Source organism: Triturus cristatus, chromosome 3_2, assembly GCF_964204655.1.
Source record: "Triturus cristatus chromosome 3_2, aTriCri1.1, whole genome shotgun sequence".
Classification (NCBI taxonomy): Eukaryota; Metazoa; Chordata; class Amphibia; order Caudata; family Salamandridae; genus Triturus; species Triturus cristatus.
The window spans coordinates 219,357,016-219,381,624 of NC_140584.1; the positions used below are offsets into that span (position 1 = coordinate 219,357,016).

General features: G+C 39.2%; 1 protein-coding gene across 1 annotated transcript in view; it reads left to right on the forward strand.

The window, feature by feature from the left end:
* Nucleotides 1–24,609, forward strand: part of LOC146857049 (histamine N-methyltransferase A-like) — a 373,700-nt gene that overhangs the window by 59,644 nt on the left and 289,447 nt on the right. The window contains exon 2 of the mRNA XM_085647548.1: nt 21,278–21,505. Coding sequence (XP_085503674.1) covers nt 21,369–21,505 — 137 coding nt within the window. The 5' untranslated portion in view covers nt 21,278–21,368. The remainder of the gene's footprint in view (nt 1–21,277; nt 21,506–24,609) is intronic.

The window sequence follows — 24,609 nt, forward strand, 5'->3', positions numbered from 1 at the left end:
GTACTTATCTTGCCTCTTTGTGCACCTCTAGTACCTTTTTCTGCACCCCTCTTGTCTCTTTGTGTACCTCTGTTGGTTCTTTCTGTACTGCTCTTGCTTCTTTCTGCACCTCTCTTGCTTCTTTCTGTACCCTTCTTCCCTTTTTTGCATCCCTCTTGCCTCTTTCTGCTATTCTCTTGCCATTGTCTATACCTCTCTTGCCTCTTTCTGCACCTCACTTGCCTATTTCTGTACTTCATTTGCTTCTTTCCATACCTCTGTTGCTTCTTTCAGCAAATTCTCTCTGTACCTCAATTGTGTCTTTCTGCACCCCTTGCTTCTTTCTGTACCCCTCTTCCCTCTTTCTGCACCTCTCTTGCCTCTTTTTACACCCCTGTTCCTTCTTTCTGCACCTTTTCTGCCTGTTTCTGCACCTCTCTTGCTTCTTTCTGTACCTCTGTTGCTTCTTTCAGTACCCCTCCTGCCTCTTTCTGTACTTATCTTGCCTCTTTGTGCACCTCTACTACCTTTTTCTGCACCCCTCTTGTCTCTTTGTGTACCTCTGTTGGTTCTTTCTGTCCTGCTCTTGCTTCTTTCTGCACCTCTCTTGCTTCTTTCTGTACCCTTCTTCCCTTTTTTGCATCCCTCTTGCCTCTTTCTGCTGTTCTCTTGCCATTGTCTATACCTCTCTTGCCTCTTTCTGCACCTCACTTACCTATTTCTGTACTTCATTTGCTTCTTTCCATACCTCTGTTGCTTCTTTCAGCAAATTCTCTTGCCTCTTTCTGTACCTCAATTGTGTCTTTCTGCACCCCTTGCTTCTTTCTGTACCCCTCTTCCCTCTTTCTGTACCTCTGTTGCTTCTTTCTGCACCCCTCCTGCCTTTTTCTGTACCTCTTGCCAATTTGTGCATCTCTCCTACCTCTTTCTTTTTGCACCTCTGTTAGTTTTTTCTGTAATGCTCTTGCTTCTTTCTACACCTGTTTTGCGAATTTCTGCATCCCTCATGCCTCTTTCTGCACCCCTCTTCCCTATTTCTCCACCTCTCTTACCTCTTTTGGCACCTCTGTGGCTTCTTTTTGCACTTCTCTTGCCTCTTTCTACATCCTTATTGCCTCTTTAAGCACATCTGTTGCTTCTTTCTGCACTTATATTGCTTCTTTCTGCACCCCTTTTCGTTCTTTCTATACCCCTTATGCCTCTTTGTGCAACTCTACTGCCTCTTCCTGCACCCCACTTGCCATTTTCTGCACTTCTCTTGCCTCTTTCTACACCTCTTTTGCTTCTTTCTGCACTTTTCTTGCCTCTTTCTGTACCCCTCTTGCCTCTTTCTGCACCTCTGTTGATTCTTTCTAAATCTCTGTTGCTTCTTTCAGCAAGTCTCTTGCCTCTTTCTGCACTTCTCTTCTTTCTTTCTGTAGCCCGCCTGTCTCTTTCTGTACCTTTCTTGCCTCTTTGTGTACCTCTCCTACATCTTTATGCACCCCTCTTGCCTCTTTTTGCACCTCCGTTGGTTCTTTCTGCACTGCTCTGGCTTCTTTCTGCACCTCAGGTGCCTCTTTCTGCATTTCTCTGGCTTACTTCTACATCTCTGTTTCTTCTTTATGCACTTCTTATGCCTCTTTCTGTACCTCTGACTTAGAGGTAGTTTTAATCCCCCTTCCCTGTTATGAAATAGAGCCTTACAGGGGAGGTCATGCCAATCACAGGGGTACCCCAACCCAAAGTGTAGCCTAGTGTATGTAGGTGTTTCCACTGTATTCTAAGTGTCTTTCAGCATAGCACTGGCTCCGGGCCTGGTTAGTCAGAGTCAGTTACCACAAGTACCAGTCAGCAAAAAGTTGTGGACACAGGATGACTTTGCAACAAGGCCTCTTTCTGCACCTCTGTTGGTTCTTTCGGCATATCTATTGATTCTTTCTGCACCTTTCTTCATCTATCTGGACTTCTGTTGCCTCTTTCTGCATTTCTCTTGCTCCTGTCTGTGCCTTTCTTCCTCTTTCTGCACCTGTCCTACCTCTGTAGGCAAAGTTAGAAATTAGCATTTAAGAAACCTTTGAAATTCACTGAAAAACCATAGGTTTCAGGATGTTATGGTTAAAAACTAGCATTTAAAAAAACCTTTGAAATTCACTGAAAAAAACCATAGGTTTCAGGGACGTTATAGTTAGAAATTAGCATTTAAAAAACCTTCGAAATTCACTGAAAAAACAATAGGTTTCAGGGACGTTATAGTTAGAAATTAGCATTTAAAAAACCTTAAAAATTCACTGAAAAAAACCACAGGTTTCAGGGATGTTATAGTTAAGTTGACATTTCACTCATACAAAACCAGATACATTCGGCTGTTGACATCATCCACGTGATATTCTGATGCACCTCCTCACACACTAATATAACCTTTGATACTCCCGCTCTAAAATACAGACTTCCATTTTTTAAACCAAAGACACACCAATACCAGTTACTATATACCCACTCACTGATTCATAGGTCTACACACACATCTACTCATTCACCCATACAGTCACTCATGCATGCAGTCACTCATCAATACAGTAATATCATTTACACTCATACACCTATATAGACACTCACATACTGCCAGTCACCCATAGGATTTCTGACACACATAGTCAGTCATGCAAAGAATCAATCACACTCCCATTCACTCATCTACACAATTATACACACACCGCCTCACTTATTCATACAGATACTAACACATACTTACTCTCTTATACAATCACTGACACAAGCACACACTCATCCATACAGGCACTCTGACAACCACTCACTCTCACATATAGTCATTTCTCTACTCCAACACTCACATGTTTACTGCCTTTCACATATGTAGTTACTCACACATGTACCACTAAGACATCTAAATACTCACCAGCACACCCATACACAAACGCACCCACACATACAGCCCATCACAGATGAGCTCTTGAACCCAAGCACCCAGTGAATCACCAACTCACACATATATGCACAAAGTCACACCACCCACCCACACAGACACTCAGGCACACATACAGATACTCAGACAATCAATCAATAACCCATATAGACATTCATGTAGATACTAACCAACCCATGCATCCATTAACACACCAACAGAAAGACTGATACAGACATTCACACATTTTAGCCACCAACCCATGCATTCAGTAAGACACATTTAATCACTCACTTATACAGTCAGTCACGCACCTACTAAATCATTCAATCAGACAGTCATACACCCTCTCATTCTTCAATACACATTGGCCTACATATATATATATTACCTACTGGCGGTAGTTATAGTTAGGACCCTGTTTCCATAGGAAATCCGCAACATTCTATTTGGAATAACTTTGGCGCCGGTTGACGAATCCTCGCGAAACTTTCAAAATAGGTGGGGCGCTACGCTCCGCTCCTACCCTGAAAGTCTCGGGGGGATTCGTCAAGCGGGGGCTGAGAAAAAAGGGGGGTCCCAAAACGCATTTTTCCCATGCATGTTTCCATAGGACCTTTAGACACAGCTACAGCCCGAACGGCTGAACAGAGTTACTTGAAAGGTAGTCCTCAGGTCAAGGAAGTGCCTTTTGTATGTCTGGTGTAAATCTGTTCAGTAGTTCCTGAGAAAATAGCATTTAAATCAATATATATATCTGAGCCAGCTTACGGTGCGCTTACCGTGCGCTTACCGTATGCGTACGGTGACGTGCGCGAGCGCGATTCTGATTGGCTGTTAGATCTTAGTAAACATTCGAATCGGTCGAAACCAGGAAGCGGCGGCCGTCATTTTCTCTCTCGCACTCTGAGGGGCGGAGGAATAACAAAGGGAAAAAACATGTAAAGGGGCTGTTTAGACAGCTCCTAACCACATAGCCTTGATGAAGGTATCCCCAAAGAACCCCCAAGGCCAAAAAATCAATTTTAAATTTTTTTGAAAAATCGCCGATTACGCTTACCGTACGCGTACGGTAAAAATTATAAATAAATAGAAAAATATCCACACTGTCCATACCCCGTGTGCAAATAGTGCCCGTAGGGCAGCATTTGTGCATGGCATATGTAATAACTGCAAAAATTCAAAAGATTGCCTTTTGCAACGATGCGCGTAATATGTCCTCCATGTGCGCATGGTGCGCGAAGCGCATCATGCGTACATGGCCCATCCAGCGCACCGCGTGCCCACCGTGCGTGCACGGCACTAACTGCGTAAAGTGGGTGCGCGGTGCGCGAAGCGCACCGCGTGCTCAATGTGCGTGCTCAATGTGCGCGCACGGTGCGCGAAGCGCACCGTGCACGCACGGAACGAACTGCGTTAAGTGGGCGCGCACGCCACGAATGGCGTAAAGTAACTTAGCATTTAAAAAACCGTACAAATTCACTGAAAAAACCATAGGTTTCACACACGTTATAGTTAGGAAATAGTATTTAAAAAACCTTGCAAATTCACTGAAAAAACCATAGGTTTCACACATGTTATAGTTAGCTGGACATTTTACTGATAAAAAAACCAATGAAATTCCCCCGTTATAGTTAGTGCAGGCAACTATAACTCACGCGACCGCAATCCTCTGCTGATGCTAATACTGTATTTAGACAATTATTTGCCCATGTCTTCTTCCATTAAATTTTAGCTATACATATATTACAAATATTTTTTTTTCATAAAGACATCAGCAGAGCATTGCGGTCGCGTGAGTTATAGTTGCCTGCACTAACTATAACGGGGGAATTTCATTGGTTTTTTACGAGGGAAATGTCCAGCTAACTATAACATGTGTGAAACCTATGGTTTTTTAAGTGAATTTGCAAGGTTTTTTAAATGCTAATTCCTAACTATAACGTGTGTGAAACCTATGGTTTTTTAAGTGAATATATATATATATATGTATATATATATATATATATACCACAAGGAATCGTCTCACAGGATGCGCTGCATTGGAACGCCAAAGACGAACACGGACCCAGAAATAGGTGCTCTTTGTTCTTTATTTTACTCCGTAACCTGCACCACCGCCATGACGCGTTTCGACCTACATATATATATATTATCTACTGGCGGTTATAGTTAGGACCAAGTTCCCATAGGAAATCTGAAAATTCTATTTTGAATAACTTTGGCGCCAGTTGACTTATCTTTGTGAAATTTTCAAAACTAATGGGGCGCTCCGCTCAGCTCCTACCCTGGAAGTCTCGGGGTGATTCGTCAAGCGGGGGCTGAGAAAAAAGGGGGGTCCCAAAACGCCTTTTCCCCATGCATTTTCCCATAGAACTGAACCGCTGAACAGAATTACTTGAAATTTGGCAAAGAAGTAGTCCTCAGGTCAGGCATGTGCCTTTTGGATATATGGTGTCAATCTGTTCAGTAGTTCCTGAGAAAATCGCAGTTAAAAGTACATAAATATCTATAAGCGCGCACCGCGCGCGCACGGGCGCGCACCAAATGTCCGCGAGCGTAATTCTGATTGGTGGTTAGATGTCAGTCAACATTCAAATCGGTCGAAATCAGGAAGTGTGGGATGCCATTTTGTGTGTGACAGTGAAAAAGAAAGGTGCAGAACGTGAAAAGGGGGCAGGGTAGAGAGTTCCTGACCCCCTAGCCTTTGTCAGGGGGTCCCTGAAGGATCCCGAAGGGTGAAAAAAAACATTTTATTTTTATTAAAAAAATTGAGGGGTGCGCGCACGGCGGCAAAAAATTCATAAAAAAAATAGAATTAAAAATCAAGTTTAAGTGTTTAGATGTTGGTTGGCTCTAAAAAAAGTGTTCATTGAGTGTTTTTTGTACCTACAAGTAAGTACCAATGCAGAGTCTAAAGTTCAAGAGGAAGACTCTGTTCCCTTCATCTGTGAAATGTACACCGTCTCCTCTATAAATGCCTTGCATGTTGTAACGCAAGTTGTTGTGGTATATAGAACCCATACCATAGTCTCTGAGGAAAGCAGAAACAGACTTATTGACGTGCTTTTTTGCTTTCTCAAACTGCAGACAATATTGATTGGACCTGTTCCACTTTTGCCTTTGGCATATATTAGAATATACAAAGGTAGTTTGTGGAAAAAGTGACATCAATTGCACAAAGGTGTCCTTAACAAGCATTTCCAGACCTACCCCAGTTAAAGTGCCTAGGTCATTTCCACCACAGTGCACAATTATAAGGTCAGGCTGTGGGAGATGTAGAAAGGATTTTACCAAAGGCATTAATTGGTGCCACTTTAACCCTTTCTGACCATTCCATTTAATGTCTACATTTGGCAAAGCAAGGTATTTCACAATACCTCTTTTTTCTGCATACTTTTCACTCCAGTAGAAATAGCTATGACCTGCAATCCACACTGTGAACATCTTTCAAGGAGATCTGGATGCACTCAGAAGGTGTCTTTCAGTAGAATGGCAATATGAAAAGAAAGATAGTTGTAAAATGGAGGCTTACATACTTTTTTTTAATAAAAAGAGCTCATTGGCTGTTTCAGACCATTCAACACTAAAAACTAGGCTGTATGTTTAAATTTTTAAAAGCATGTTTTGTATTGGTTCAGAAAAATGTGTTCCCACAGAAGATTACTTTGGATATGCTGTTAGGTTTGAAAAGTCAAGCACTCTTGCTCTTTGAATTAGAAACATTGTGTGCTGAACTTCTGACCTCTCTGCTCACACCAGTGTTCCATGATCTGTTGCTATGGTAGCAGGCAGAAGTTATGTTGGGGGTAGGAATCATTTGGAAAGGGTTGAAATTTGCAACCAATAGAAATGTGTGTTTCCATTTAAAAAAATGTGGGAAGCAATGTGATTTGAAGTTAACATGTATATGTATGAAAAAAGAGAGGGACATTTTGCCATTTAGTGGTTTTGGTGAGAGGAGTACAGCTCAGAGATTCTGGCTCTGATAATCTGCTGTGTGAGTGGCACATTTCTTTCTCAACTAACTACTTTTAAAGGTGAGTTATGAATTTGAGAGGGGATGTATGTGGTGTATTTTGATATAAATAATAGAAATTTGTTTCTTCTTTTAAAGTTGTGTTTTACATTTTATGTTTTGGAAGATATTTAACTGCCTTGAACTTGTAAGATATTATGGAGTATGTCTTCACCATAAGTTAAGGTGTACTGGTATCACCCAGAAATACTGTTTTGTGCCTAGAATCACACCATGAGTCTGTGTGCACACAGGAATTGTTGTCAGAGATTTAATTTGTGTTGCTCTTGTTCTGTAAGACTTGCACTCGTAGGAAAGGGGCAGCTTGTTTTCTTGAACTGTGATGGTTAGCATTCAGCACAAATCACTATCTCACAGATGAGAGACAAATGCTAACACATTTGAAAACAACAGGGTAGATTTTCCTTCCACTCCTGCAATGGGTGAGGTAGTTCCTACATGTTCAAAACTCCAATTAACCCTTAGCACAGGTGATCTTACATACATCTCTGCAGTTTTCATGCAGTTGTGCAAGCGTCCATGCAGATCTCTCCTGCACCTGGCAATACACAGTCTCCAGAAACACACTCTTGGCACACAGGCAACTGCTTCTCCTGCACTCCCATGCTTACTATTCAGCACTGTGTGGTATTTCAGATAGCAGTGTGTAACGCTAACACATTCAACATCACCAAGGCTAATTTCCTTTGCTCTAGTCTAATCACTCACTCAGGTTCCACATGCTCATGGTCTCAAGTAGCTGTTAGGACATGTGCTCTTTTCTGCCTCTATAAAATATAAGGAAAATGTGTCAGGCTGTTACAGTAATTATCACTTGCTCTACCACAGTTGTAAATGTGCTTTGAAATTGCCAATCAAATATCGTTTTCTGCCTAGAATCACACCATGAGTCTGTGTGCACACAGGAATTGTTGTCAGAGATTTAATTCGTGTTGCTCTTGTTCTGTAAGACTTGCACTCGTAGGAAAGGGGCAGCTTGTTTTCTTAAACTGTGATGGTTAGCATTCAGCACAAATCACTATCTCACAGATGAGAGGCAAATGGTAACACATTTGAAAACAACAGGGTAGATTGTCATTCCACTCCTGCAATGGGTGAGGTAGTTCCTACATGTTCAAAACTCTAATTAACCCTTACCACAGGTGATCTTACATACTTCTGTGGAGTCTTCATGCAGTTGTGCAAGCGTCCATGCAGATCTCTCTTGCACCTGACAATACACAGTCTCCAGAAACACACTCTTAGCACACAGGCAGCTGCTTCTCCTGCACTCCCATGCTTACTATTCAGCACTGTGTGGTATTTCAGATAGCAGTGTGTAACGCTAACACATTCAACATCACCAAGGCTCATTTCCTTTGCTCTAGTCTAATCACTCACCCAGGTTCCACATGCTCATGGTCTCAAGTAGCTGTTAGGACATGTGCTCTTTTCTGCCTCTCTAAACTATAAGGAAAATGTGTCAGGCTGTTACAGTAATTATCACTTGCTCTACCACAGTAGTAAATGTGCTTTGAAATTGCCAATGAAATATCGTTTTCTGCCTAGAATCACACCATGAGTCTGTGTGCACACAGGAATTGTTGTCAGAGATTTAATTCGTGTTGCTCTTGTTCTGTAAGACTTGCACTCGTAGGAAAGGGGCAGCTTGTTTTCTTGAACTGTGATGGTTAGCATTCAGCACAAATCACTATCTCACAGATGAGAGGTAAATGGTAACACATTTGAAAACAACAGGGTAGATTTTCATTCCACTCCTGCAATGGGTGAGGTAGTTCCTACATGTTCAAAACTCCAATTAACCCTTACCACAGGTGATCTTACATACATCTGTGCAGTCTTCATGCAGTTGTGCAAGCGTCCATGCAGATCTCTCTTGCACCAGACAATACACAGTCTCCAGAAACACACTCTTAGCACACAGACAGCTGCTTCTCCTGCACTCTCATGCTTACTATTCAGCACTGTGTGGTATTTCAGATAGCAGTGTGTAACGCTAACACATTCAACATCACCAAGGCTCATTTCCTTTGCTCTAGTCTAATCACTCACCCAGGTTCCACATGCTCATGGTCTCAAGTAGCTGTTAGGACATGTGCTCTTTTCTGCCTCTCTAAAGTATAAGGAAAATGTGTCAGGCTGTTACAGTAATTATCACTTGCTCTACCACAGTAGTAAATGTGCTTTCAAATTGCCAATCAAATATCGTTTTCTGCCTAGAATCACACCGTGAGTCTGTGTGAACACAGGAATTGTTGTCAGAGATTTAATTTGTGTTGCTCTTGTTCTGTAAGACTTGCACTCGTAGGAAAGGGGCAGCTTGTTTTCTTGAACTGTGATGGTTAGCATTCAACAGAAATCCCTATCTCACAGATGCGAGGCAAATGCTAACACATTTGAAAACAACAGGGTAGATTTTCCTTCCACTCCTGCAATGGGTGAGGTTGTTCCTACATGTTCAAAACTGTAATTAACCCTTAGCACAGGTGATCTTACATACATCTATGCAGTCTTCATGCAGTTGTGCAAGCATCCATGCAGATCTCTCTTGCACCTGACAATACACAGTCTCCAGAAACACACTCTTAGCACACAGCCAGCTGCTTCTCTTGCACTCCCATGCTTACTATTCAGCACTGTGTGGTATTTCAGATAGCAGTGTGTAACGCTAACACATTCAACATCACCAAGGCTCATTTTCTTTGCTGCAGTCTAATCACTCACCCAGGTTCCACATGCTCATGGTCTCAAGTAGCTGTTAGGACATGTGCTCTTTTCTGCCTCTCTAAAGTATAAGGAAAATGTGTCAGGCTGTTACAGTAATTATCACTTGCTCTACCACAGTAGTAAATGTGCTTTCAAATTGCCAATCAAATATCGTTTTTTGCCTAGAATCACACCATGAGTCTGTGTGCACACAGGAATTGTTGTCAGAGATTTAATTTGTGTTGCTCTGGTTCTGTAAGACTTGCACTCGTAGGAAAGGGACAGCTTGTTTTCTTGAACTGTGATGGTTAGCATTCAGCAGAAATCACTATCTCACAGATGCGAGGCAAATGCTAACACATTTGAAAACAACAGGGTAGATTTTCCTTCCACTCCTGCAATGGGTGAGGTAGTTCCTACATGTTCAAAACTCCAATTTACCCTTAGCACAGGTGATCTTACATACATCTATGCAGTCTTCATGCAGTTGTGCAAGCGTCCATGCAGATCTCTCTTGCACCTGACAATACACAGTCTCCAGAAACACACTCTTAGCACACAGCCAGCTGCTTCTCCTGCACTCCCATGCTCACTATTCAGCACTGTGTGGTATTTCATTTAGCAGTGTGTAACGCTAACACATTCATCATCACCAAGGCTCATTTCCTTTGCTCTAGTCTAATCACTCACCCAGGTTCCACATGCTCATGGTCTCAAGTAGCTGTTAGGACATGTGCTCTTTTCTTCCTCTCTAAACTATAAGGAAAATGTGTCAGGCTGTTACAGTAATTATCACTTGCTCTACCACAGTAGTAAATGTGCTTTCAAATTGCCAATCAAATATCGTTTTCTGCCTAGAATCACACCATGAGTCTGTGTGAACACAGGAATTGTTGTCAGAGATTTAATTTGTGTTGCTCTTGTTCTGTAAGACTTGCACTCGTAGGAAAGGGGCAGCTTGTTTTCTTGAACTGTGATGGTTAGCATTCAACAGAAATCCCAATCTCACAGATGCGAGGCAAATGCTAACACATTTGAAAACAACAGGGTAGATTTTCCTTCCACTCCTGCAATGGGTGAGGTAGTTCCTACATGTTCAAAACTGTAATTAACCCTTAGCACAGGTGATCTTACATACATCTATGCAGTCTTCATGCAGTTGTGCAAGCATCCATGCAGATCTCTCTTGCACCTGACAATACACAGTCTCCAGAAACACACTCTTAGCACACAGCCAGCTGCTTCTCTTGCACTCCCATGCTTACTATTCAGCACTGTGTGGTATTTCAGATAGCAGTGTGTAACGCTAACACATTCAACATCACCAAGGCTCATTTTCTTTGCTGCAGTCTAATCACTCACCCAGGTTCCACATGCTCATGGTCTCAAGTAGCTGTTAGGACATGTGCTCTTTTCTGCCTCTCTAAAGTATAAGGAAAATGTGTCAGGCTGTTACAGTAATTATCACTTGCTCTACCACAGTAGTAAATGTGCTTTCAAATTGCCAATCAAATATCGTTTTCTGCCTAGAATCACACCATGAGTCTGTGTGCACACAGGAATTGTTGTCAGAGATTTAATTTGTGTTGCTCTGGTTCTGTAAGACTTGCACTCGTAGGAAAGGGACAGCTTGTTTTCTTGAACTGTGATGGTTAGCATTCAGCAGAAATCACTATCTCACAGATGCGAGGCAAATGCTAACACATTTGAAAACAACAGGGTAGATTTTCCTTCCACTCCTGCAATGGGTGAGGTAGTTCCTACATGTTCAAAACTCCAATTTACCCTTAGCACAGGTGATCTTACATACATCTATGCAGTCTTCATGCAGTTGTGCAAGCGTCCATGCAGATCTCTCTCGCACCTGACAATACACAGTCTCCAGAAACACACTCTTAGCACACAGCCAGCTGCTTCTCCTGCACTCCCATGCTCACTATTCAGCACTGTGTGGTATTTCATTTAGCAGTGTGTAACGCTAACACATTCATCATCACCAAGGCTCATTTCCTTTGCTCTAGTCTAATCACTCAACCAGGTTCCACATGCTCATGGTCTCAAGTAGCTGTTAGGACATGTGCTCTTTTCTTCCTCTCTAAACTATAAGGAAAATGTGTCAGGCTGTTACAGTAATTATCACTTGCTCTACCACAGTAGTAAATGTGCTTTGAAATTGCCAATCAAATATCGTTTTCTGCCTAGAATCACACCATGAGTCTGTGTGCACACAGGAAATGTTGTCAGAGATTTAATTCGTGTTGCACTTGTTCTGTAAGACTTGCAGTCGTAGGAAAGGGGCAGCTCATATGATAGGATTTGAAAAGCTCAAAAAAAAATAGTAATATATTTAAATTACATAAAGGTATTTTTTTTTGTTTCCTTTAGGTATTGCTGAACAACACTGAAATAAATTAAACATGCCTATAAAATCAAGAAAGAGAAAAGAACAGCAAAAACATCTATATTTGAAGACAACTGGACAACAAAAATTAGTTGAAGATCCTCATGTTGGAAAAAATAAAAAGTCTTCTGGTAAGCAGACTAAGGATTTTTTTTTAAATATCCTCAAACATAGAAAAAATGTAGAAAGTATATCCTCTGCAAATAGTGTTTCAAGAAGAAAACAACAAGAGAATAGAAAGGAAATACTAAATGCTAATGTAGAGTCAGAAGCAAGAAAGAATGATTTAAAAAGAAAAACAGAATTTCAAAACATTCGTAAAAAAATGTTTCAGAGAAGAGTGGTGTTCAATTTGCGAAAGGATGTGAAAAAAAATAGGAAGAAAGCAATATTTTATAAGAAAAAGAAACATATTGAATCAATTGTTGCAAAGGCTTTGGAATTAATAAGAAAACTATTCATTTCAATTTTGAACAGGATCCGTACATTAGATAAAATAGTCAATGTAATGAAGTCAAAAAGCAAAAGGAAAAGAGCAGTGAAAAAAAAAAAACTTTTGTAAAGTGTTCTTAGGAAAATGGAAGCATAGTTCAAGTACTGAACCATTTTTTAATGAAGAGAGTTATCTTCAAAGTAATAGTTTGCTGTATGCAGTTGACACCAGTGGTCGAACTTATGAAGTTAAAGATGGTTGTGTAATGGAAAAGGAGAAAATGGTTCCAAGAAATGAGGAAGAAGTGTTAACTGATGAGTTTATGGGGAAACGTCCTAAAGCCCCAGTGTACACTTAGAATTGTAGTAGTATTTGTACTGTACGACAAGAATCTATGGATAAATTACGTGACTTTCTAAGGGAATATAGGAAAAAAAGAGTTAAACAGAAGATTAAGGTGCTTCAAAGACTAGATCCATGTAGAGTGAGAAAGAATACTGGTTTGCAAGGACATTCTCTGGCTTGTCTTTCTAGGAAAGTTTGTCAAAGTGTTTTTCACCATTTTAGGATGCTGGCAGTACATCATACTGAAATGAGAAAGTTTGTGAGAAGATTGTATTTTGCTAAAAGTCCAGCACTAAAGTTAAATGAGTTGAATAGTGCTCTGTTGCGTGGATCTGTATCAGATGTGGAGAAGGTTACTGATGATATTCAGTTTTGTTACTTTGGTAACAAGAAAGTGAAGGAAATGACACAGTTATTGAAGAAAATGTGGAAGAGAATGTAGAACCCACTGTTAGTAAAAATTTTGAAGATCAAATGACAAACTTTACTATCATCTCTAATGAAAGACCAAATACTACTTGTATTTGTTGCTGGAGAAGCCATTATAAAAGTCAAACAAGGAATGTTGATCTCTATAAAAAAAGTGAAAAAGAAAATAATTATGAGTGGAAGGATTTTGGTACATATTTGTTTCTGGAAAATTGTTTTGATTTGGGTGAAGATCAGCGTATTTGTAAATACTGTTATAACAAGTTAGAAGAAAATAAAATGCCAGCTAGAGCTGTACATAATAATTTAGAATTGGTTGATATTCCTGCAGAACTTAGTGATTTAAATACGTATGAGTCTATACTCATTCAATGTGTCCATCCGTTTCAGACTATAGTTCGTATGGAGCCCAAAACAGGTAAATTACCTCCTTCAGATTTACAAAGAAGTTTAAAAGGAAGAGTTGTCTATTTGCCATTAGATTTGAAAAAAAAATTTGAAACAATTGATGCAGATAGTTTGGAAACTGAACCATTAGTTATTCTGCTTAATGGTGTACCTACAAAGAATAAGAAAATTTGACAGGAGCTAGTAGATGTACGAAAAGTACAAAGAGCAAATTTATATTTGAAAAGAAATAATAAGTACTATGAATCAATTTATATGGATGAAGATGAAGAAGTTTTACTAGCTGACACAGGAATACCAACTGGGCAAATTGAAAAAGTAGATAAGTCAAAAGAAGAAGAAATTTATGAACATTTCAGCATACATCCTCTTCATTCTAAAGAAGTTATGGGAAACACTATTGATCTGTTTCAGATGAAAAAAGCTAAAGTAACTCCCGTGAGTGTATGGGAGGAGAGCTTGGAAGCTCGTTGTTTTCCCCAGCTGTTTCCTACAGGAAAAGGTGGACGATATGATGAACGTCCAGTACAGATTCCTGCTTCTGAGTATCGGACTACAAGATTATATGCAGAAGATCCAAGATTTCGTCAAAGTATTCCTTATTTGTTCCATCTTTTATTTGAAAGTGACTTGTCTGCACTATCTTATGCAGTAAATCACATTTTAAAAACTGGAGTACATCTACATAATGTGTCTGCAAAGGATTTTATGAACAAAGTGCAACAGCGAGATGATCATTTGGAATCTCAATTGATTAATCTGATGGCTTGTCAGCGTGGAACTAATGAATATTGGTATCGACGCCATGGAGAATTGAAATGTATGTTACGGAATTTAGGAACTCCTACATGGTTCCTTACCCTAAGCTGTGCTGAGTACGCTTGGGATGATTTACTGGATTTTCTTCGTGAGGCAAATTCAAATATTGAAAACATCCAATACAAGACAGCAGGAGAATTGTGCTCATTGGATCTGGTTAATGTTTGCAGATATTTCAATCATAGATTTGAGGCTATGATGTCCTTCATCTGCAATAAAAAAAATCCACCTGTTGGAGAAGTTGTGGATTTCTTTTGGAGAAAAGAGTACCAAGCAAGAGGTGCTCCTCATATTCATATGCTGTTGTGGATCAAGGATGCCCCAAAATTTGGAACAGATTCTGATGATGCAGTTTTATCTTTCATTGAATAATATGCGACATGTGCTATACCTAAAACCACAGAAGAAAAAAACGTAAAAGAGCAAGTTTTACGTTTCCAAAGTCATCGGTGTGGAAAATACTGTCGACGAAAGTACAAGAGTAAAGATAAATTCTACACAAAATGTCGATTTGGATTTCCACGACCTGTTCTTTCAAAAGGAAGAGTAAACAGTTTTATGTCAGCTGTGCGACATACCATTACAAGAAAATCTCCGAAAAATACCTATAACCTAAGAAGAAAAGAAGAGTCAAAATATATAAATGACTACAACCCAGTCATTTTATCCATGCGGAATGCTAACATGGATATTCAGTATGTAGCTGACAATTCTATTGCTGTTGCTCGGTATGTCACATCTTACATCACTAAATCTGAGAAAACGGAATGGAAAGAAATGTGGGAAGAGATTTCTCACGAGAAGACTGTCAGTAAAAAGCTATACAGTTTCAGTTTAAAGATGTTATCGCATCGAGAAATTGGGTCATACGAATGCTCAGCTAGGTTATCATCTGCAAGTCTGTACTCCAAATCCAGAAGAATAATTTGGGTAAGTTTAGGCCTTGCAGGAATGCGAAATCGGGTACTGAAATCTATTCGAGAAATTGAATATTTAGCAGAGAGCGAACCAGAAAGTACAGACATTTTGAAAACAAATATGTTGGACACATATTACCTAAACAGAAGTCATCATCTTGAGAACATGTGTCTCTATGAAGTGCTGCAGAACTACATTTTTACACGGAATGCCACAGAAGACATCAACAATGGAAAATATAAAGTCATTGGTGAGGAAGGATGTTTGGTGAAACAAACAAAAGGAAGTTTGATTAATCACAGGAAGCTGAGTTGCGACACTACTGACAAAAAGGAATTTTAATACTTAGCACTTTTACAGCTGTTTAAACCATGGCGTTCAGAGGATGAATTACTTGGAGATTTTCAGAGCTATGAAGATTCCTTAAATGCATGTAAAGATAGCATAGATTGCAGTACTTTCACAAATTATGTACAAATGTTAAATGAAGAAATTGAACAAGAATCTACAATTGCAGCTGAAGTAGCTAGAGACAGTTCTCAAGACAGTCAAAGTTCTGGTACGCTCAGTCAAGATCCCCTAGGACAACCAATCGTAGAAAATGAAGCTGCAATAGCCATGACTAAAGTGGAAACAGCTATGAATCAAGCTCAGGAAGATTTAATAGACTTACCAAATTTGGAACAACAACTGAATGATGAACAACAACAAATTTATGAAGAAGTCACAAAACAAATTGATCATGGATTACTACATGAAAATAAAGAGTGCTCATGCACATCATTTGAACCAATCAGAATGTATGTGTGTGGACATGCTGGAACTGAAAAAAGTTTCTTAATTAAAGTAATTAGAAGCTACCTACAGAAAAAAACTGATTCAACTTTGTCTTGTGTTGTTACTGCTCCAACTGGGTTAGCAGCATATAACATAAAAGGAATTACCTTACATCGTTTGCTAATGTTACCAGTAGAGCATGAGAACAAAATACCACAAGCTAACAGGAGAAGCATGTTTTGAAGTTTCAAGAGTGTTGAAGAAAATGAAAGTTCTCATTATTGATGAGGTAAGCATGGTATCAAACTTAATGCTTGCCTTTGTGCATTTAAGAATACAGCAAATTCTAAAGACAGACTATGACGTGTTAGTTGGAGGAAAACATGTTATAGTTTTTGGGGATCTACTGCAGCTCACTCCAGTTAAAGGACAACCAGTATTTAATACTCTTGCACATGAAGACACGAAAAAATCATTAGGAAGTATAGGTAATGTGAATATTTGGTCATACTTTGAGTACAAAGAACTCATTACCAATATGCGGCAAGCAAATGATGATGATTTTGCAAGTTTTCTCAAAGATATCAGAATTGGACTACTCACAGAAAATGGCAGAAAAGCTTTACAGAGTCGATTGCTATGTAATTTGTTTCCAACAGAACAAATAGTTCCAGAGAAAATATACAAGAAAATTGCAGAAATAAATACTGTAATCTGCTTAATGCCAACACTTCATGAATGCTCTATATTCAATGAAGAACTTTTGAAATTGGAAAATGAAGAGATTATGAAAATGGAAGCCGTGGATAAAATACAGCATGAAGGAATAACTATTACATTGACAGGCAAATTGAAAACTAAATTGGATTCTCTAGAGAAAAACATATCGAAAACAGCTGGTTTAGAAAAGAATCTTTATGCATGTATGAACTGTCGAGTAATTTTAAGACGTAATTTGAATGTAGAAAAAGGTTTAGTGAATGGAGCTATGGGTAAAGTTGTGGGTTTTGTTAACTACCAGAAAAAAGATGGAATTGAATTTTTAAAAATAAAATTTGATCAGATTGAAGAGGTTAAAGACATTAGTCGTTGCTCAGTTCGTTTTTTGCTTGTGAAAGACTTATATGTACGTAGGAAGCAGTTTCCGTTTTCTCTAGCATATGCTGTAACTATTCACAAATCTCAAGGATTAACTGTAGATAGTGCTTTTGTAAACATTGGATCTAGTGTGTTTAAAGAAGGTATGGCATATGTTGCTTTGTCACGAGTTAAAAAATTATCTGGTTTATTCATGATAGACTTTGATGACTCAAAAGTTTGTGCTGATGCAAATTGTGTAAAGGAGTATAATAGATTAAGAAGAAGCTATGCTCCTCATTTAGGTCAGTATCCTGTGTTTGAAAAACGTGTTGTTTGTCGGAAAAGGAGAATTGAGAATATCTGTAATGAGGATGTACAGAAGAGAAAACAAAAGGAGAGTGATGTGATAGCAAGCAAAAAGAAAAAGGACAATGTTGAAGAGGTTGTTGGTTGTCATTTTGAAAATAGCTCTGGTGTCAACTGCTACGCTAATGTAGTGCTAAATGTTGTATTTTATCTTGAAAGTTTGCAAGAGCAGATAATACTAAATCATGAAAAAAGATTTTGTTCTCTGCTGAGTTTCCTTTATGAGAAGTTGAGTAATGATAAAACTAAAATAGAAAGTGCTTCTGATGTTAGAAATGTTTTAGATGTATGTTCTGGATGTACACAGTTTACTGAAAATGTCCAGCAAGATGCACAGGAATTCTTAATGTATATGCTTATGGTACTGGAAGATGAAGGGGTAGAAATAGAAAATATGTTTGGTCTCTCTTATAAATGGGAACATTGTTGTGAAAACTGTATGAACACATGCAGCACTAATGTTGATTCTGAAAGGTTCATACATTTAACATTACCAGAGAGTAAATCAGTGACTTTTAGTAAATTAGTTAAAGATGCAAATCACAACATGGAATGTTCTCAATGTAAATCAGAAATGTTATCAACGTTATTTTTAAAGAAATATGGACAGTATATAATTTTAATGATGCAACGTTGTAGAGCTGATGGAACAAAATTGGACACTTTTATAAAGAAGTTTGTAGGAAATCAATTATCAATATCAGGAAAGACTTTTGTTGCAGTTGCAATAATTTTCCATGACTTAGTATTTCATCGAAATATTATTCTTCAATTTAAATTTCACCCATTTAAAATAAAAATGACTATTTTTTAGTTCTAAATATGGCACAGGTCTACTGGTCACTTGAAGAAAGACATCGGCTGTGTGTAAATGCAAAACTTTGAAATGGAAGAAAATTAAAATGATGAGTTAACTTAATCATTAAGATAACTTTTCAATTTAATTTTCTCTCATTTAAAAGCATTTAGAAACATTATTTTGTTCTCCGTTGACAATGATTTTTATTTAAGAGTTAACTCCCTCAGTCCTTCAGTTCTTCACCTCTGTGCTCCAGCCTGTGTCCTACATCTGACTGAGCACTGCTCATTATCAGGTCCTGCTATCTGCAGGCTGATGATAATAATGTAAAATAAGCACAGCCTTCAATTAACTTTAAAAGGAAAATGTAGCCTGTGCTTATTTAAAAATGAACTCATGTCTGTGAGCTACTCTGAAGGTGTATGAGAGCTACTGGTAGCTCGCGATCGACTTGTTTGAGAAACTTGGGTAGAAAAATGACACAATGCCCCCAGTGACCCTGAGAAGTACATGGAGCAGGTCATTATATCTACATCTACAGCTGCTTTTCATGCCATGATTTCCAGTGCTGTGTCAGCAGACCTGAATAACCTGTGACAAAGAGGTCATGATATTCCCCTGACACATATGACGACCAGGACCCTGTGCCATGAGGGAAATCTATACAAGGAGCATAATTACTCCTTAAAAAAGTAAGGGAAGTCCTACAACATCAGTTACCCCACAAGATGAAAGGTGAACTTCCATTTTATAATGTAATTCAAAACAATGTGTTGCAGGAAGAGAAAGATATAGACACACTGAACCTTCTCGATTCTTCAATAAAAAATAATCCTTGTTGAAGTTTTAGCAGGTGAGTTCTATCAAGTACAGCCTCTTCATCCTCTATGGCTTCAAGCAAAACTGTTTTCACAGATTCTGCAGGCAACAAGATCGAGGGCTCTCTAAAACTTTCCTGTCCAGCATCTAATTTTGCAATCAGGGCTGGAATATATGTGGCATATGTTGCCCAAACGTTTTTAAAGAATTTCCAGTCTTTATTCAACAGTCTGAAAGATTGAGCTAAGCCTACCTCCATTTTAGGCAACATGGAATGGTTGGCCTAGTTATTGTCACCTACAATCATTTTAATACTTTGCTATATCTGCTGGTGCATTACTAGCAGGGAGAGGGATTCTGTTGAAGAAACTTTGGATTCTGGATGTTGGTCAAGGGCTCTTGTGCATCATCTACTTTGGTCCAATGGTTTTTGGACCTAAATTCAATGAATCTTTTAAAAATCAGCTAAGGAAGATGATTATTCGAACTTTTTCAGCCACATCTTCTAAACAATCCTTTTGTCTAGAGATGCTGAATCTAAGAAATTCTTGATGGATATCTCCCCTTTTGAGGCATGGCTAGGAGCTTGCATGTCCTGAAAAATTGTGTCTCCATTCTCCAGCCCACCCAGCAACAGCCCTCAAAAGCATGACTATCACTGCCCTTGGAGGTGGGAGGAAGTATAAACGCTTTCTTAAGAAAATGGAAGAAAATAATACAAGATAAATGGCTATTGCCCATTACCCAAGATTGCTATCCTGTACAATTCAAGGTCCTAGTCCTGAACCCCTGCCTCTTCCCAAGCAGAAATCAAGAAGAACTCTTTTCTTCAAGGCAATAATTCCTGTCCCTCAGTCTCAGACACATTTAGGAACTTATTCCAACCTATTTCTGGTGCCAAACTTGGGTGGGAGGGTTCATCCAGTTCTATACCTACATACAGTAAACAGTTATGTCTTCTAGACTCTTTGCAAGATGGTGACTTTACAATCTATGATACCTTGATGGTGCCCTGTTCTTGTCATCAAGTAAAACCTCTAGTGCCTCCATTAGTCCACAGAAAGAAGTTCTTTTACTTTCCCAAATTGTCATATTGACTAAAGATGTAAGTCGTTAGGGATGGGCGGGGCAACATTGGGTGGATTCGAATTTAATGGCAGTTGGTCTCAATCACAAAACCTGCGATTATCACATTGGAATGAGTTTTTAATGATTCTAAAATCTCTACTGTGGTTTTCTCTGCAAGTGATAGGAAACCGATGATCGCACAGACAATCAATCAGGTGGCTCACAGTAATGTAATTTTTCAGGTGGAATATGACAAACAAGCACCTGGTGCACAAAGCCACAGTGATATTGAGAGCTGCTTTCTATCCTTATCGACTGTGGTTCTCGGCCGTCATGCAATTGGCACTAGTGCCTCATTATCTATATCTCCTCTCACAGGTAAGAATCTGCCATGATTTAAGTTACAAAATAAAACTGTGCAAAACATGATTGAATGTGTTTATCTTCTCAGCACCTGCAAAAAATATGACCTACATTATATCCACACATGATTTGGAATAGTATGAAGAAGGTGGACAATGGAGTAATGCCCCTATTATTTGCCAGTAACCTTCATTACCCTAAGTTCTAATCTTCCTAGTCCCAGTGCTTGAACTGTATTACTTTTGGCCCTTACATTCTCCTATTTTGATTGGTATTTGAAGGTCATCCAGGGAAAGGAGGAGGAAGGTCCTGGGTATGGGTTGGAACTTGTGCATAAAAAAGGAACAACTATCAGTAAAAATCTCGGTTTCTTTCTCCAAAGCATCCATTAAACAGTGTCTGTCTTGGGGTAAAGGCCACCTAATGGGGTTTGGGCTGTGACAAAGAAGACTAGGACTCAGGGCAATGAATATTACTGTTAGGTAATAGTACCATTACTCTACTAGAGCACAATTAAATGTAACAATGAATTCATGTCACACCAACAAACATTAGTATACTAAAAGCTTACTTGAGTCTTTGTGCTGTCCTATATCAGTGAAACATTTTAATCTTCATTTCAGATAAGAGAACTATCAGGCAAAGTGATAAGAGAAGAGCAAGGCAACTCGCATAAAGTTGAACTTTTCATTAATTTGTCGCAAGGCAATCAACATGGCATGTTCCCTGCGAAGCATATTATCAGATGAAGTCCACTATGCTCAAGCGTTCCAAGTGTACCTTGACAAATCGACTGAACATCAGTGCATGCAGGAATTTATTTCAAAGGATTTGCCAAACATAATTTCAGGGTAAGTTAGTCTGTCTATACATTATATATTGTTGCCACTGGGTAGTTATAGTTAGGTATGCATTCCCATAGGAAATGCCTTTTTTGCATTTTGTTAATAACTTTGGCATCATTTGACGAATCTCCACAAACATTTCTAAAACCTTTTCATCTAGTTTTAGTGTGTAATGTTGCAGGGTGATCCATCAAGCAGGGGCTGAGAAAAAAAGGTGGCCTCAAAATGAAATCATCTTTATGCTTTTTTCATAGACTTCTTTAACAAGCACCACCGCAAAAACTGCTGAACGAAATTACACCAAATTTTGGAGGATACTTGATCTTGGCTCATAGATTGTGATTTTTGTGATGTAGTGTAAATCTGTTGAGTAGTTTTTGAGAAATTAAGGTTAAAAGATATTTGTATATCTTGACGGTTGGGTTTGCGGGACTCTTGCAAGAGTCCTGCAGGATTGAAAATTCAAAAATGGAAGCATATGATTGAACGAGACGCCTAGTTTTCCTTGAGATGCTCCTTTGAGTCCCACAGGAGTGATCCCTCCCATTGACTGGCAGTTGGAAGTTTAGAAATGAATTGGCCACCTCTACACTTGAGCACAAAGCTTCAAGAAAAACTGATACAAAGAAGATGGAGAAATATGGCAAGCACAAGCAGTGTCAGGTCCCTCATTTGGCACGGAACTATGGGGCCAGCTGAAAGTGATTGAGAACAAATTTGTGAGGTCTTTCCTGAAATTGCCCCAAAGTACTCCTATCGAACCTTTTAGAGTAGACCTAAAATTAAAGTTGATAAGAGTCCCAATTAAACTAAAACCATTACTGATCTGGATCCTGATCTGATCTGTCCCAGATCTAAAACAGTATTGGGATTGCCCGACTGATATCTTAAACTCACTGGGAGCGTTGAAATTACCTTGGCTCCAGTTTGTCAAGATACTCCTTGAAGATATGGGGTTAAGTAAACTGTGGTTAGACAGGGGGAGTATCAATCTGTCTTCGAGTAAGCCTATTAAGTTGAGCCACTGGTAGTGTGAATGGGGAAAATCGCACCGTTATCCCAATTTAGGGAGATTAACCCTGCAGTACTTGGAATTCAAACCAAGCTCCCAGTTTTGAAGTTATTTCTATTACAATATTCCCCCTTTGTAAAGTAACTTTTTGTTCGGAATAGATTGGGTACATTGCCACTCGACCACTTGACAAACAAATGGGAGCACTACTCCTCTGGGCAAGCCAATGGCTGCGTATGTGGTGTTGCTCTCGAAACTGAGGCCCATTTTCTTTTCTTTTTCACGATGTATGAAAGACAAAGAAAATTCTGGATCCTACACCTCTGTAGGCATCTGGGGTTAGATCATACAGAATGGCGCTAATGATCTGTAATTGGAATACCAACCTCTGCGTCCTGTTCTTGAACGCAGTTTGAACTCCAAGAAGTAGGAAATCAAAACATGCAAGCCAAGTGTTGAGCCAGATATCCTGGTGGACCTTATCTAAGCATCTTTGTCATATATGCTCCAGCCCAGTACGTAAAACCCAGTACCATATTAAAAATTTGGATCTGGCCTTTACTAAGCATTTGCACTTTATATTGATAATCAATTGTAGGCAATGAAACATGGCAAATTGATCCTGCCCCCAACTGGTATCTAGTATAGTGGGGGAACTGGGGCTCAAATTGCTATAGTGCCGTATGGGTGCCTAACATATGCCCCCCTTTCAGGCCAATCAGATATCTAATAACCCCAGGTTGTTGGAGCGAAACAGTCTTTGTATTACCTTGCTGTATAATGCTTCCTGCATATTGGTTTGTGCATAATGGTTGACCATTTTTTAATTGCTTTTTTTTTTACATGCTTTAATTATACTGATGCCAGAAACGTTTGTGGGAATTTCATAATGGGTCTCTCAAATCTGTATAAGATTAAGTGTGGAATTGTCCTCCTAGGGAGCTCTGGAATTAGATTGTTGAAGGCCACTAGGGAAATGTTTGAGGCCACGTTTAGTATTAGCTTTGAAAGTTTCCGACTAATATTGCACACCTGGATAGGTTTTCATCTGAGATTCACTCGCACCTGTGTGAACCACCATTGGTATTTTTTAATCTAGCCATGATGCTTGTGTGTATATTCATTTTTATTGAAATTAATTTCAATTGACTTTTATAGCCTTCAACTGAAATAAAGTACTTTTTTTTTACCTTGACTTTGAAATGGCCTCCATTACTGTTTATTTGAAACAACTGCTGATGCTGTGAGAGTAAAGTAAACAAACATTTGCAATGCAATAGGTCTCTTATAAACAAGAGTTTAATCTATTGGCAATGCAATAGCTTAAACTCTTGCAAATGCGAGACCTATTGCATAGCAAATATTTGTTTTTTTACTAGTGCTCATGCGGCGCTTTCCCATTCAGGAAGGCCTCACCCCTTTCTTTAGACAAGCTGTGTCTAAAGAAAGGGGCCTGTCCGACATTAAAGTGAAACTGTGGCATGGGGGCTTTGACAAAAAAAGCACGTGTTTGTCAAGTTGACAAATAGGTTTTTGGGGGGTAAAAGAGCCTATACTGCGCTTTCACTTTAATGTCAGCCACGTACCTTTCTTTAGATGTGGTTTGTGTAAAGAAAGGGGCACGGCCCCTATGAATGTGTAAGCAGCACATGGGCGCTAGTAACCGAAATAAATAAGTAAATAGGTGTGGCGGCTAAATGTGGACCGGGCTGCTAAAATAAATAAATGTGTCCGAACCAAGCAGGGACTAACAAGCCTAACAACGACTCTGAAGCCAGAGTTTACAAAGGACACTGACACAAGCCAATGAAAAATATGGACGGAGAGTGGGTGGGGTTTCAAAGGATACGCCACTACTGCATGCCTCGCAGCAGCTCATGAGCTGCCCAGGCTCGACCTAAAAACCTTGGCATTGAAGGAACAATAGGAGTAAAGTACACTGTTCATAGAGAAAAGTATATAAATACAGGATTTTACTTGTCCAGTATTATTTAGAAAGAAAGCCAATTTTATGTATATTTTTTCCACTGCAAGAAAGGTATTTTTAATAATAACAAATGACACATCATATTTTTCATCCACAAACCTAAGGCGTGAT